This window comes from Rhopalosiphum padi, chromosome 2 (genome assembly GCF_020882245.1).
Source record: "Rhopalosiphum padi isolate XX-2018 chromosome 2, ASM2088224v1, whole genome shotgun sequence".
In the NCBI taxonomy this organism is placed as follows: domain Eukaryota; kingdom Metazoa; phylum Arthropoda; class Insecta; order Hemiptera; family Aphididae; genus Rhopalosiphum; species Rhopalosiphum padi.
Window position 1 is genome coordinate 8453518 of NC_083598.1, and position 14655 is coordinate 8468172.

At 24.2% G+C, this 14655-nt stretch overlaps 1 protein-coding gene across 1 annotated transcript; it reads left to right on the top strand.

The window, feature by feature from the left end:
* LOC132920852 ((E3-independent) E2 ubiquitin-conjugating enzyme UBE2O-like) lies at positions 1–14167 on the top strand. Its single transcript, XM_060983568.1, has 21 exons — positions 1–391; positions 476–649; positions 2984–3136; positions 3307–3462; positions 3529–3662; positions 4500–4753; positions 6283–6405; positions 7203–7375; positions 7732–7931; positions 7992–8157; positions 8233–8423; positions 8607–8765; positions 8832–8950; positions 9276–9331; positions 9412–9691; positions 11130–11290; positions 11474–11738; positions 11796–11952; positions 12568–12633; positions 12713–12768; positions 13345–14167. Exons 1-21 carry the CDS (start codon positions 185–187, stop codon positions 13464–13466), a joined length of 3372 nt encoding a protein of 1123 aa, XP_060839551.1. The 5' UTR covers positions 1–184; the 3' UTR covers positions 13467–14167.
* Positions 14168–14655: the final 488 nt, after the last annotated feature.

The following is a 14655-nucleotide window of genomic DNA, read 5'->3' on the forward strand; positions in this document are numbered from 1 at the left end:
AATCATTTAGATTTAGACCCAAAATTGTTTTTAGATTGGCAATTAGGGATTTCTATATATTTTACTAATTAAGTCGTATGTCTCCTACTTTTATTGTATAAAAGTAATAACAAACATTGTGCGTTGATGTAAGCCGATTTAGGTACTTTCATCCAACCCGATTTTATTTACGTATAATAAAATAATGGAGAAAGATGATGAAAAATTCTTTTACGAAGATGAAGTGGCCATGGTTTCTTCAAAATCTGGTCTAGTTAAGTATGGTTTGGTTTTAACGACAAACAGATCGAGATCAGAAACCGAGTTGAAGAAGAGCTCATACAAAAATCATAATGAGATCAAAGTGATCTGGCATCCAAATGGTGCTGAAGAAATTATTTCTGATGATAAAGTAAATTTTTTTTTTATATATCAACAATTTAAGTGTTTTGAAACTAGTGAAACTAGAGCCTTACTTTCTTTTTTAATTTCCTAGGTTGTGTTGATGGATCGATCATTAATGCCTGGTGATGTAGTACGTAAAGTTAGTGAAGGCAAACCTAGTCAGTTTGGATATTGTGAAAATATTGATATATATGCCACAGTAAAAATACTTAATACCAACAAAATAATAGAAAATGTCAATTCCCGAAACTTTACTCACACTAAAGTATGTACCTATTTTATATTTTAAATATTAATTACATACCTATTAAATTTTTTTAATTTTACTGGATTATTTAGCTTTAAGAAGTACTATTTTATTATTAGACTAAGACTAAGTCTTTTTCTATATCATAAGTATAAATTATTTTTGAGTGATTATCTTTTTTATAACTGTATTTCAAAAACAAATTATGAATTAATTTTCAATTTTAATAACCTACACAACTCAATACTAAGCTCTTCTTATACTTCTCTTATATTTATATCAAGTTGTAACAGACAATAACTTTATTATCATAAATGTTAATCATCGACTTTATAAAATAATAAAATCAATTATTGTATTCCTTAAATTTTCCAACCATCCCATTAGTATTTTTATTATAATTACTTTATAGTCTTATTTATATTTTCCGTGAAAAGAATATTTTAGATTCTGAACGGAATGATAAATGTATTGATTTTACAACGATGTGTTTGTTTTTTTTTTTGTCTGTCATCACGTTTTGGAGTAGTTATAGTGCTTTGATTTTTGACTTTAGAACCACTTTGAAAAGGAAATTGAATCTAGTTGGTACTTTGGGGGGGGGGGGGGTCAAAAGTAAAAAATGTCCAGTAATTTCCAAAAGCGTTAGGAAAAACACTAAAAAAGAAATGGAATTTTTGCGCATAACCACTTTTTGAAAAATTCAATTTTTTGATTTTGCTGTAACTCAAAAATGAATCATTGTAAATACTTGAAATTTTTACAAAATGTTTATATTAGCATTATCTATTTAAGATTAAATTTTCAAAATATTTAGAATTTTTTTAAATTATTTATAGACCATTGAAATTTTCGATTTCTCTAAAAAAATTTTCTTGAACTGCCGATAAAATAAAAATTGGCTTTCCAAAAAATATTTAAAATTTAATAGAAGATTTATTATAAGTTGTACATATTGTACTATCGTAGTAAAAACAAATCAAAAATCGTTAGTCACAATTTTTGTTTATATGCATTTAAAGTTCAAATGTTTACGAAATAAATGTCAAAATCGCAAAAATTTGCAAGGGATTTTGAAGTTGAAAATTCATAACATTTTTGTAATTTATATCTATAAGGTTAAAAAAACCAACAGAAGTTCTTCATAACTTTTTCTTCAAATAACTGTACAAAAAAACTCCAGCGTCAATATAGAAAAAAAATTATGAGTGTATGAAATTTATTTTTTTTACAAAATCAAGTAAAATAACGATATATTACAATTTAAATATAAGTAATACTATAATATATCCTATTAATTATCCTAGACTGACTAATCATTTCCATTCAGAATAATTTTTCGTATACAATGATAACTGTCATTGCATTCAAATTTAACACATCCATTATAGTGACCTACTCTCCATCTCTACTATACAGCAGGGCGATACCCACTTACCCATCTTTTTATTTTATGTAGTATCAAAAAAGATTACTTGGCCTCACTGAGTGGATACTCATGTGGAGGTCCAGAAGTAAATTGTTTTCAAATGTTGTTATTAAATGCATATTAAAATATTATTAATTATAATTTAAACAAGAGAAATAATTGTAACAAATATGATAATATAAGGTAAATAATTTAGGTATATGAATATAAAGCATAGTGTTTGTTGCATCAAATTCACATTGAAGCCAGTGATTAAGGTATTTTTTAAACATATGTAAAGTCATATTTGAAACATCACTTGTGTATTTGTGTCTACAAATTCTAATATCTTGCAATAGCTGGTTTTTTTTAGGCATTCAACATAGAATTTAATAGTTACATGTCTAGTATGTTTTATGGGGTTAATAGTTAATGTTTTTTTAAATATATGGTATATGTTTTTAGAAAAATATCTGTATTGAAAATATTAAATTCTTCAAATAATTTCTTAGTAAGATATCTTCAATCTTTTTTACTTGCTACTTTTATTATTGTATTATGGCATTTTTGAAGCTGTGTTAGAGCATTACCACAAACTTCACCCCAACTAATTATTCCATAAGTAATTAGGAACTCAAAGAAAGTTAAATATATCGTTCTTATATTTTTGTATTTTATTATCTCGCATAATTGGTTTATTGTATAAATAATCTTTTTTAGTTTACTAATGACAGTTTTTATTTTATTTTTCGATTTCATATTGTGACACATTTCGATACCTAGATGTTTGTAGTATATATTTTTAAGATACACAATATATTATGGAAGCAATTTTTTTATTGATATCATTAATTATTATTTTAATAAAAAATAATAGTTCTTGGTTAATTCACTAATACAAATTTTAGAAGTATCTATTATTGACTAATACATTTTATTTATAGCCCTTTGGAATTGATTCCTCAGTTTTTTATGATTCATGGGTCGGTGGAATTTATGATATCAAATGTAAAATTACATTTGTTTCACAAGATGGATCTATTTTTACGTTAGAGGATCCATATCGAAGAGACTTCATAAGTCTATCTACAAGTGATGTAAGTCAAAATTTGTATTAATAATTTAGTATATTATAGAAAAATTAAATTGCAGAATATTTAAAATAATATATTTTTTATATTTCCCTTTTATTGTTTATTATGTTATTACCATTTATAAAAGAGTATAAAAAAAATTTATTTTAATTCTAATGTTCATAAAATTTTAGAGTTTTTCCATTGATGACAATGTATTCTATCATGGCCAAAAATTAAAAATGTGTCTAGATTCCCTAGAAAGTGCAAAATTTTTAACCATCAGTAACTTAATGAAATGTCTATGGCACAATTATAAGAAAAAAATCAGCTATAAATTTGGATCCAAGGTAATAAAATAGTAATTATATAAATTAATTTTGATGTTCTAATTATACTATATTCATAAATTGTAGTGGGTCAAAGTTTATGTTCAAGATGTTATTGTATCATCAGTTGAAGTTGAATGGTACTGTCAAACATCAAGTAAAACAAAGCCAGATGTAGGATCTCACCCAATAAGAGTATTTTCTGGTGATAATTTGAAAAAGTGAGTACTAAAGAAGATTAATATTTATTATATATTGTTTAATAAATGTATTAAGTTTTACCAGTGGTAGCGCCAGATATTTTTTATTGGAAAGGGGGATACCAGGCCAATATTTTTTGTATTGGGGCATTTATATATAGTCAAACTCAATCACACATTAATTTTTTATACCATATTTTCAGGAAAGTATTGCTAAAAATGTTTTGAGTATAATATGTTATATTTCTAAATAAATAATCAAAAAAAAACCTACTATATTATTATCACAAAGTACTATAGTAAAAATTTGAATTTTCCTCCATTTTTTTTTTTTTATTTGTATGTAACAATTAATAACTTTATTTTTTTATGTATGAGATTTTAGAAAGTGTGCAGTTAGTATTAACTTAATTGAGTATTTTTACTTCTGAATGTGCTAAAAAAGCGTATTTAATTTGAAAATAAGTTCAACTTAAAATAATATAACTTGAGACTCTTAAGTCTAAAAACTCTTTAAATGAATAATAATGATTTACAATTTCTTTATTTACTTACATATTTTTAACATCATAATAAGTACCAGATTATTTTGTTGTATATTGTTTACTGCATTTTAAGATATAATTACAGGCTATTACAGAAAATACATTTTATGCACTTTGTAAGATTATGTTGGTTAATGATTACAAAATATAACTTATTCTTTATTATAATATGATATTTATAGTTGATGTCTTGTTTGAAATATTAATGATATCCTTAGATTATTTAAATTTTATTTTGACTAATATTTTAATCATCATAACAGTTAGAAAATCATATTATTTTAGGTGTTTTTAACCGTTTTTATGTTTATAGACTAAAAACAATTGATTTATTTGAGTCATGTTCAATTCAAGTGGGAGATACACATTGGTATACAATTAAAGATACAGATAATTTAATGACAATGAAACAGTGGCGATCTAAATGTACGGAAGCTTTTAATATTGGACCAGGTTCATTGAATAGTAAAACAAATAAAGATAAGCATCACAACAAACTGTTAGGTTTCAAAAAATCATCAAAAAGTACAAATTGTAATGAGCTGGATCATATAGATGACTTATTAAGTATGTATTATAATATATTAAATTTATAAAATATTGGTGTTTATTTTTTATTTTAATGGTAGTTTTCAGTTAATATTTGATAAATATTTAAAAATTTATATTTTTTAGTATAAAAATATAATTATTAAAATTAGATTATATATTAACATACTTGGACACTATTTTTTGTATTAAAATGTAACAACTTAGTAATTTTTCCAAGTCTTTTAAGATTAAAGTATTATACCACTATTTATTAATTGAGTAAAAATAAAAATTTTTACAAATGCAAGTAAATATATATAATGTACTTTTTTATTTTCTCATTGATTAACTAAATACAAAAAAAATATTGAAAGATTGAAAAAACTGAGTTTTTAACTGTTAACTTTACTTTTTATCATTTTTTTATCCCACTGTAATTAAATCTTTTGAATTCATCTATCATTTCAAATCAACCATGCATATCATATCATTAATTTTTAGTATTTTAAATCACAATAAATATAATCTCAATCTGCAATTTTCTCTCCTCTTCAATCTTAAACATAATTTGCTTGATATAATTATTATTTCATCTCATTTCGCAAAACTATTGTTTTAATCTATATTTAAATTTTATTTGAATTGTACACTTTTGTTATTATTATATTATATTCTATTATTTATGATTCTTGGTATTTTATTGTTATTTCTATGCAAATACCTATTTAAAATATAAAATTTCTGAGCTTTGCTCAACATAATTTTTATTGTCTTCAAATTTGTACAATATATAATATTAGATTACTATCTTATGCTAAGGTAAAATTAACACCCTTTACTTTATTCAGAATTTAGAATTTTTCAAAAAATTATAGTGACATTTTAAAAACTTGCTTAATTAATCTCAATGATCCATCAACATTTTTTGCACCTTAAATTAATTAAATATTTTATGTTATTATTGTAAATAACGCTAAAATTGTATTAGTTAAGGCAGTGTTTCTCAGCCTTTTTATGCTCACGGCACATTTCTAGTAACCATACATTTTGATGGAACACTATAGTAATTAAGTACTGGTAAATTTGTATTTTCAACACCTCATATTACTATATGCGTATACTACGCTCGCAACTCGCGGCACACCGGTTGAGAAACTGAGTTAAGGTATTAACTAATAACTATTATAATTATTCGGCTTTTTATTTTCATATTTAATTAAAATGACTATGACTGCCAATTAACATTTATTAACTAAACAATGAATTATATTTTTCAAAGACACCTTGATATAATATATTATAGAGCAGGGGTGGCCAGCTAGAAGAGACTCGAGCCACCAAATATATTAATAAATATGGAAAAGCCAAAATGTAAAAAAAAAGATTATGTTATTATATAATTTATATATATATATGATATTGTAAATTATACTTTTCATTTACATAAATTCATATTAAAAAAATTTTTTTGTAAAAATGTTACGATAAGATGCGAGCCGCAGTTTGGCCACCCCTGTTCTAGAGTATATATCAGAATAATTAATATAGTGTTGAATGTTTTATAGGTACACAAAATGTATCTAATAGAAACGTGCCTGCAATGCAATTACAAAGAAATAATAGATTCGTAAATAAATTAGCAATACTATCCAAAAAATGTGAATTTAAATCATCCACAAGTACAACAGGTAAAAAATTATAATTATAAAACTATTTGATAATATATATTATGCTTAAATTATGTATATATTCAAATTTTGATTTTTATATAGTTTAAAGTTGTTAAAAAACAACATTTTTATTAATAAATTATATGATAATTTCTCGGTAAAAAGTATTCCCATGTATTTTGACCTATCTGTAACAGACTTTCAGTTATGGACGTGGGCAAAAATATTTAGTCCCAATTAATCAATAATGGGAAATAATGGTAGTTCAAACTCTAATATAAAAACATTGCTGGTTGCGATAACATAATAAGTGATTACATGTTTAATTGCAAGATTATTATAAAATCAAAGAAATATTATTATGTATAAAACGTAAAGATCAATTTTTCAAATATTTTTATTTAGTGCTTATTCATAATCTGTCGCAATTAGAGTGTAAAGGCTAATGCTCTACTGTTTTGAAAACTTACTGAAAAGTGTTGCATTAATAAAACAAAAACTCTTTTAAAAAACATGTATATTTAATAGATAGAATTAAAATAGAAACCTGACTATAAGATCCCATAATTGTCCATTATATACAGGTTTCAATGTAGATTCATCAAAAATTAAATAAATCACCAAAGAAACATCTTTAAATATAATAAAATAGTCTTGGTATTTGAAAATATGTTTTTTAAAAATACTTAAAATCAAAAAATCATATTTTGTAATATATTTTTTGTTTTTATAATAAGATATAATACACATTTATTATCTATTACATACTATACTGTTTTTTAAAAATTATAACCAATTATTAATATGTTCTTTAGGCAATAATTGTGTACATATATTAAAATCAAACCGACTAAAGAGAAACCGTATTTGGAAATCATTAATTAAAAAAAGTAAACAATTCAATGTACCCAAAGTAAAAACTAAACCGAATTCCAAAGTTGTAGTTGAGATTTGTTACACAAAATCTATGGTAGATGTTATATGGCAGGTATGTAAATAAATTCATTTTTATACTCCAAACAAGAATATACTGAGCACTGACCAAATTCAGGTTTTGGTTTGTATAATCTTAACATAAAGATTCCCAACTATAATTAATACCAACCAAAGATAACTAATCATTAGTCACAGACCATAATATCTTAAATTGGAGATCTACTTGGAGTACAACATATCAAAATAAATAGCAGAACATCACTATGTGATAAATCCCAGCATAAAGGGGAAACTGGATAACAAGTATAGGAAATGGGATAATTTCCAATGCTCAGTTTATTTATATATGTATCTAGTATTTTATTATTTAGATTAAATTTTTATAATACTGAACCTATTTGTTTATAGGATGGTACTAGAGAAACTGGAGTTTCTTCTACTGATCTCTACCCAGTACAAACTCTTGATGATCTTGAGTTTTTTCCTGGCGATTTTGTTACTGATAAAAATCCTTCATCTGATGTTTATGGTGTTGTAGAATCTGTTGACCATGCAGAACGCACTGCTCATATACAATGGTTTAAAGTTTATCCTGAAAATCCTTCATTGTATGAATTAATTATAATAATATTTCTTAAAATCAATTCTTAATCTAACTGTTTTTGTAGGCCAAATCCTATTGAAAAGACTTATTTTAGTGTATATGACTTACGAGATCATCCTGATTTTCATTTTAAATCTGGTTGTCTTATTATACACATTAATCCTGATATGAACCCCGGTTTAAATACCTTAACTGCCGGACAAGTTTTAAGTGCAGGGCCTGATGGCAGGGTAATTTTTTTCATATTATTAATTTAATAATAATTTATTTATATTTATTATTTATGTACTATTTTAAATATTTAGATTTTAGTGATGTGGGTGAATGGTGAAAAAACCGAATGTTGGCCTCAAGAATTGTTTGTTGTCAAAGTAAATGATGATGGCTTCAGTTTTCAAGATGAAGAATATGAGGATGAAGATGATGATGCACCTCTTGCTGTCGAAGATGACTTATCTGAAGATTGGATGTCTGTAACCAGTCCTGGGTCATCTAAGTAAGTAAACTAAACTTATATTTACCTAAGTTATAACAACCTAAATAACATTACTATCTAGTTGCATAAAATAATTTTGAACACAGAATTTAATTATAAGTATCTCATTCTAAATATATATTCTTATTACTAAATTTTTCCAAGTAATTTTGTTTTCATATTATATTTGTTTATGTAATATAGTAAAAGCTGTGACCGAGAAGATGATCAGAGATATCCAAAATTATTACTACAATTACTAAAACAATCTGCTACAAGTATAAATTTATTCTTAGATGCTGTTGAACAAAATTGTGACATGGATAAAGTTATTAAATTAAAAAAAGCTTTGGAACAATATAGGTAATGTCATTGGATCTTAAAATTATTTCACAATTTTAAATATAAAAATGGTATACTGATACATAGGTTAGGATTTAACATTAGTTCATGTTTACCAACTTCAGAATATAAAGAAATAGAAACATGGTATAAGGATCTCATGGATAATATCTCCAAATTAATAAACAAAATAATCTCAAGAATAGGTATTGTATTTTATTGTTTTTAATTTCTTAGATCACATTATTTATATTATATATGATATTATATAGATGGAGCCATAATTAGCTGACAGAACTAGATTGATAGCAATATTACTGTACAGGCATGCGCAAGTAATTTTGACATAGAATTAAATAATTTCAAAATGATTGATAGATAATTTGTGTATTTTTATATACCTAACTATTCTGTAATAATAAGTCAGATTATTAAAAGTTGTATATTTACATTACATGATAAATAATGGCTCCATTCTTGATACATTATCTAAGTTTTTTTATATTTAAATGTATGTTACTGTATTGATAGATAATAAAGGAGAAAGAGCTGAAGAAGAAGAGCTATCATATGAGACTTTAATTAAAGTAAGTAAATTAAATAATACTTAAGTTCATGGTATTTAGTATTTTATGTTTAATTTTTATAATAACTTATTTATTTGTAGGACAGTGTAACTAAATTAAAAAAATTTGTGTCAGATTTCATAAAGAAAGTTAATCGAGCTTTCAATGAATCATATGGTTTGTATGAAGTAGTACAAAAAAATTATGATACAAAAAACCAAAATGAACATGATGACTTTGGTATTGAAATATTGGATATAACTGAGCCAACGTCAGCACTTCCGCTAATTGAATTTGATTCTACTGAATGTCGTATCATTAAAGTAGAAACAGTTACTGAACCAGTTTTTCAAGTTATAACCAAACCAGAAGAAGCTGGAGGTTTGTATAACTAAAAATACCTATATTATACATAAATTCAAACTTAAAATCACAGAACATTTTTTGTTTTTTACTTTTCATGTATAATTTTTTATGTGTATTAAACAAAAACATTACTTCTCCATTTGCATTAGACTAAGAGGATGCTACGCACACATGTGTTGTATCCGTCTTACACATGCAAAACATAGCAAAAACTGTTTAGTGCGAAATAGAACCACTCGAGCTGTATTGATATTTCAGATTCCAAATTGATATACTATGTAATATTATGAAACATCATTTTTATTTTTTGATATCACTTATACGAAAAGAAGTTCTTATTGTTTCAAAATCCATTATTTTTAAATTTGAATATTTTTTTTTTTTTTTTGTACCAATATTGAAAAAATAAAAAAAATATTTCATAGATAATTTTCTCAACTATATTGTATATCAATTTGTATTCTTAACTCTACAGCCTGAGTGATTCTATCCCGCACAAAACATCTTTTTCTATGTTTCACTTTTGTAAGATGTAGACAATACATGCGAGTGTAATGTCCTCTTAATACAGTTAAATCCGCTTAATTGGGACATATTAGGCAGTGATCTATCTGTTCCCATTATCTGACTATCCCAATAAACCGATGTACATATAATGTAATGAATAAATTTATTTGGGACTGCTTATTTGTTCCCATTAAGCAGATTCTACTATATACATTAGAACATTTCCATAATTTATCACAACCAATTCAAATTTTAATTTTAGTGAAAATTAAAGATAAATTTGAATATACTCCGTTCAGCTGAGAGGTTACAACTAGGCTACAACAAAAGCTCTATCATAAAAATGTTCTAAAAAATAAATTAAGTGTGTTAATATTTGCTTCATTTATTAAATCTAAGACATTTTGATTATTTCTATTAATATGATTAAAAAATTAAAGAAAATATTGTTTACCTTAGTTAAATTAAAAAACACAAAAACTCAGCTTTAAATAAAGTTTCAAATATGCAATATGGTAGGAGTATTAAATTAATCATAAACCCAAAATAAATCATTAACCCATTTATAAAACCAATCATAAGTGTTAGAAGCAAAATTCATCAGTTTCTATTTTTCTAAGGATAAAATTTGATTTATGTTATTAGTAATTTCCTAATTTGGTAATTTAAATTAATTTTTCCCATACATTTCTCATGCTGTCGAATTATAGGAAAATTGCATTGCATATAGAAATTAATAATGTAAGTGATAGTGGTAAAATTTATGTCTGTAGTTAATATTCTTTAAATTGGAATAAAATAATGTTAAATGCAAAAAGGCAGAGGCAACACATGCATGTTTAGTGTCCTATTAGGCATTGTATAAAATTATTCTATATTTGTTATTAAAATAATAAGAAGAAAATTAAATTGGCTGTTTTTCAATTTTATTTATTTTCTTTTATAGTTTTTGATGTGGTTGATACACTTAGGGATAATTCACACAAATATATCAATGATAAGGATAATTTACATTCATCATTACCAAAAGTTATTGCCAAAGACATCCAAATACTTCAAAAAAGTTTACCAGCAGGGATTTGGGTGAAAACTTTTGAAAATCGCGTGGTAATTAATAATATTTTATTATTATGTGTAGAAAAAAAAGCTATACAAAAATAAATAAGCTTATTATTTTTAGCATTATTAAATTATTATTATTTAAATAATAGGCATAATAATTATTAGATGAAGTAAACAATATAATAGTATATTTCTCTAATGTGTACCTTAATTATTTTGTTATTTTAGGATTTGTTTTCTATAATGATAAGAGGACCAGAAAAAACTCCATATGCTGGTGGTTTGTTTCTATTTGATGTCAAAATTCCACCTACCTATCCAATTCAACCTCCTCTCTGTCATTATTATAGTTATTGTGATGACCGATTGAATCCAAATCTATACGAAGATGGAAAAGTATGCCTTAGTCTTTTAGGTACTTGGTCTGGTCATGGTGTTGAATTATGGTCACCTAATGATTCTAATTTATTACAGCTTCTAGTATCAATACAAGGTGATAAAAATGCATTTTTATACCTATTTCAATATTAATATTATATAATTGTTTCAGGACTGATATTGGTGAGTGAGCCGTATTATAATGAAGCTGGATTTGATTCTCAACGTGGTCAAAAGCTCGCAAAAGAAAACTCTCGTGTTTACAACGAAATGGCTTTGATCAAAGTTGTGCAATCAATGACAAATATGTTAAACTTAATGCATTATTCGTAAGTTAATAAAAAAATTTAACCTTTTGACTACTATATTAAAATATGACTATACCTGGCTTTACTGCATTAAATTAATTTTATTGGAGATTTCTATTCTATAAATTGTTAATAAAAAAAAAAGCTATGCGACAGTAGAATTTTAGTGATGTTTTTTTGATTTTGCATATATGCAACAGCAATAATAAAAGGATTAAATATTATTTTAATTTTTTATTAAGTTAAGGTAAAGGTTAGATTATCGGTCAATCGCGTAATAAATAAATGGATAATGTAAATTGCTATATTGTATTCTAAAAATTTACTATTATCGGTCAATCATGATAGTCGGAATAGTTTGTTATTGTCAGTTATAACTTATAATATGGCTGTCAATTAGTCACATGTGTATATTTCATAAATTTTTGTTTTTACTAAATTTATTTAGGATTTAAAATTTTTACAACTTTAAAATGAATTCAAAATTTATAATTTTAATTTGAAATAGGAGTTTTTTTTAATGATATTAAAGATAAATGCTATGATTATGCCGAGATACACTTTCAATTTTCAAACATTATTGAACTAAATATTCATTTATTTTTATTTTAATATTATTTAAATTTTTTATTTTAGGGATATTAAAAATACAGGGTATTTTAAAGAAGAAATACTGGAACACGTAAAAACACATGGTCCAAAGTATGTTTTTTATATGTTTAAACTATATAATAAAATTATTTAAATAATTTTTTTATGATATATTTATGAACATTTTTAGATTAATCAATACAATTGAAAATTGGATTAAAATGTCTGAAAGAGAATTAACAGAAGGTAATGTAATAACTAATTTTCATCAATAATATTATTTTTTCACAACAGATGTGTTTACTTTCTAAATAAGGCCCTTATGGTGTTAAACTATGAATAATGGTCACTTATTATAAAACAGAATTTTGTAATATTCTAATATCATAAAATATTAAACAGTAGTAATAGTCCCAACTCCCAACAAATATTATCTAAATCTATTTCTAAAATAGTTCCTATTTTTATTTATGATTTTAAGACATTATAATTTAAAATATGATGTTTAATGTAATGATTTTACATGGAAAATCAAAAAGTATTTCACATAACATTTTTTTTTTTTTAAGTAAATAATATCATAAAAACAAGTTTTTTATCATGTAATTTTTACTATAAATTCCATATAATTTAGTAACATCACATAAAATACCCCCCTCATTCTTAGAATTTTGGAATTTTAGATCTCCATTTATAAAAAATGATTTGTTCAATCACTTCTGTTATGTGCACATCTATGTAATTAATACTGCAGTTTACTCCAAATTATGCTATTTAATATTTGTATAATCATATCAATATTTTTTTTTAATGAATTTATAGATGAAAAGCTTGTTCCTGGATATCCATTATTACCTCTTTCCAAGGGTTTCTGCCTATCAATCATCAAAGCACTAAAAGATTACAAAGAAGTATTGATTTCTATGAATATCATGTTTAATTAATTATAAGTAATTCTTATTGCTTTATCCTATTCAAAGGAAAACATATGTCAACATATGAGTTTCATATTAAAGTTATTGTTTCTATATACCTACTATTTTTAAACTTATCTATTTTTTATGTTCAACTTCTCTAGCTTTCAACATATTTAAGTATTATTTATTAAAAGTTATATTGCCTGTTATTCTCCAACTATTTCATATTTAGATGAGAAAACAAATAATATGTGATTATAGAAAATGTATACTATGTGTAAAACAATTTTTAATTATAGTAAAATAAATATTGTTAAATATTTTTATTCCATTTGTTGTATTGTTTAAATTTTTTGTTTATTTTGTCATGTACATTATTTGTAAACTATTGTTAATTTTGTTTTATGCCTTAAACATATTACATTATAGGCTTTTGAAACATGTAAAATTAAATATTTTTTTTACTTAATTATAGTAACATATAAATAAAAACTCCCAAATTGTTTTTTTTTTTCATATAGCTATTGGTGTAATTTTTGAAAGGCAAGAGAAGCAACTGCCTCTCTAGTTTTTGACTTGGGGGGGGGACAATAGAATTTTTCCTCCCCCTGATATAAGTTAAAATTAAATTTTTTTTAACATAAACAATAAAAAAGCACAATGCATTGTAATATTGTATAATTTCTTTTTTCATTAATATTAAAGATATTAATAAAAAATTATAATATCATTCACTGATATACTTATTATATATTGGAAGGAATACTACTGTGGAATGGGGGTAAATCTCCCTCTTTTTCATGCCTAATAGACTTATTTTAGCCACAATCTTTTCCTCTTCCCCCAAAAATTTACCCCAGGCTACACCTATGGGCTATGAATATATCTTAACCCTTTACAGTTAACACTATAATGTATATATATATATATATATTATTGTTATAATTTATATCTCAGGTAGAGCTTAAATATTAATACAACTACAAAATACATTTTTCTTTGAACATCTTATTTATAATATATATATTATATACATGAGTTTGAATTGAATGTTGTGAATTTTGTTAACTTATGAATTAAAAAATGTAATACATAATTATTATTGTTATGGATATTAATTGCAAAAATAATATTATTGAGTATAGTTTTTTTTTAATATTAATAATCTTTATTGCAATATACATTTCTATATATAATTCAACAATTATACTTTGAA

Bases quoted from the DNA above. Each gene is read 5' to 3' on its own strand.
- LOC132920852 (XM_060983568.1), top strand. From the start codon at position 185: ATGGAGAAAGATGATGAAAAATTCTTTTACGAAGATGAAGTGGCCATG. The intron at 392-475 runs GTAAATTTTTTT...TTAATTTCCTAG, and splicing joins AAATTATTTCTGATGATAAA to GTTGTGTTGATGGATCGATC. The intron at 8,951-9,275 runs GTATTGTATTTT...CTGTATTGATAG, and splicing joins CAAAATAATCTCAAGAATAG to ATAATAAAGGAGAAAGAGCT.